This window comes from Frankliniella occidentalis, unplaced genomic scaffold, assembly GCF_000697945.3.
Source record: "Frankliniella occidentalis isolate FOCC.00 unplaced genomic scaffold, Focc_3.1 Scaffold35, whole genome shotgun sequence".
NCBI lineage: Eukaryota > Metazoa > Arthropoda > Insecta > Thysanoptera > Thripidae > Frankliniella > Frankliniella occidentalis.
Window position 1 is genome coordinate 754,799 of NW_026267165.1, and position 1,854 is coordinate 756,652.

Here is a 1,854-nt window from a genome sequence, read left to right on the forward strand (position 1 = left end):
CCCAGTCACTCCATACGGCAAGGCTGTTGCGCGCCGTACGCAACAACAACAGCAACAGCGCAACATGCAGAGGCGGTTGTTCGCTGGAAAGAAAAAAAACCTCTATAGCGCGCTCATGCATGCAACAGCTGTGTGTGAGAGTTTTAGTGGCGGAAAGATTTCAAAATTGAAGCGTCTTATTGACTGTCTCAAACTTGCCACTTTATGTTTCAAGCAAATTTAGGTGTGTCAAAGAGGTCCGGAGATCTCTCTCTGCGGCGTGGGCTCTTGTTTGTCTTCCCCCTTGGCTTACTTTTCTTTTTTATTTACTTCTTTAATCCGTCCCACGGCGTTGCAAGAATCTTTTTCAACGGGAACAGCAACAACAACTTGCTCTAAAGGAAACGACTACAGCAACTTTGATTTCCCCCTCAAACTTTTGACGGGGTGCTACACTCTGTTGTGTTTACGCTGTTTGAGGGGCCAGTGCGCAGCGCTGCCGCCGCTCGGCCGGGCTCCACGGGCCCAGCGGAGCAGCGGAGCTCCCAGGCTCCAACACGCGGATTGTAGCCCACTTGCCTGGGGCATATTTAGACTGGCGGGCGGCGGGGCGCGGCGGGGCGGCGTGAGGGATCCTGGTGTAATTAAATAATAAGACCCTGCCGGAACCCTGGGAGGGAGAGAAAAAAAAAGGACATCCTTTGCGGCATACGCAGTAAGCCAGCTGGGGGACGGGAGGTCGGGGTTGGGACGGGGGAGAGGTGAGGGGGGTGGGAGAGCACGGCCCGACGGTGCCATGCCGAGCAGGTCTTTATTCCATACCTCCAAGGTGCGGGACATGCCGCTTCTCGCTTCTTGGCTTGGCACTCCCTCGACTATGCTTGTTACCCTCCCCCTTCCCCCTTCCCTCAGCCACAACAACGTCATATTCAGGGGAAGAAAAGAATTCTGCCCGGTGAGGGGCTATGGAACCAACAAGAGAGACACCCTCCAACGCCTTTCCCAACCTCTCCTCTTGTATGGTTCGTACGGTGCACACCACTGCAAATGTGAACAGTACTGGGAAAAGCTTAAGCACTGTCATTCAAACCGAGGGAAAAGTAACTCCAACGCTAAGTGAGCACCCGCAATCCTGTCCAATTCAAACCAATTAAAAAGTAATTCAATTAATTCAATTCAAATCAATACTAGTCAGCCAATCCAAGTCAAATCACACTTATTCAGTGAAATAAAATTACAATAATGCAAACTAATCAAAAACAATTCATACAATCAACTTCAATTCAAGCCAATTCAACTTCAATTCAAGACAATTCAATTTCAGTTCACGAAGTTTGCACACCTCGGCACACCTAGATCAGGAGTTTACACCTCGATTCTTTTGTAACTTCGGAGCATTTACTTTGCAAATAGAACGTGATGCTATTGATGCTATGCAGCATGTAATAGCATTTCTGGCATCGCTTCGTATTGCTAAGCATCGCTTTGTAATTGCAAAGTAAATGCTTCGTATAGTTACAAATGACCAGAATCCTTCGCAATTATGCGTAGCTGGACTTAAACAGTGTATCTAATTAATCCATGGGCTTCTTTACAAGTCAATAAATAAGGTATGAACAATACATGATATTTTATTAGCAGTTACTACGTTTTAGGTATGATCTTAAGATCAGCTGAGAAACATGCGTGCAGATTTTCGGCCTTGCCAACCGTGGCTCTGAGTCTGAAGCGTCCATAAGGTAAAATAGGTAGGTTTGGAAATACCCAATCAATGGGGTTGTTTTTGACTGTGTAAACTCCCTGTAAATTGAAGTGCACTGATTATGATCACAGCTTTAATACATTTTAATCTAGCTACATGTACGCTAGACCACG

At 46.8% G+C, this 1,854-nt stretch overlaps 2 protein-coding genes across 7 annotated transcripts in view; one reads left to right on the plus strand and one right to left on the minus strand.

Moving 5' to 3' along the window:
• LOC113202361 (eye-specific diacylglycerol kinase) overlaps window positions 1-1,854 on the plus strand; it is a 259,771-nt gene that overhangs the window by 235,808 nt on the left and 22,109 nt on the right. The gene's annotated exons all lie outside the window — the stretch shown is intronic.
• Window positions 1,596-1,854, minus strand: part of LOC127749150 (uncharacterized) — a 2,277-nt gene continuing 2,018 nt past the window's right edge. Inside the window, exon 4 of the mRNA XM_052266150.1 lies at window positions 1,596-1,779. Within this exon, the coding sequence (XP_052122110.1) occupies window positions 1,624-1,779 (156 nt within the window). The 3' untranslated portion in view covers window positions 1,596-1,623. The remainder of the gene's footprint in view (window positions 1,780-1,854) is intronic.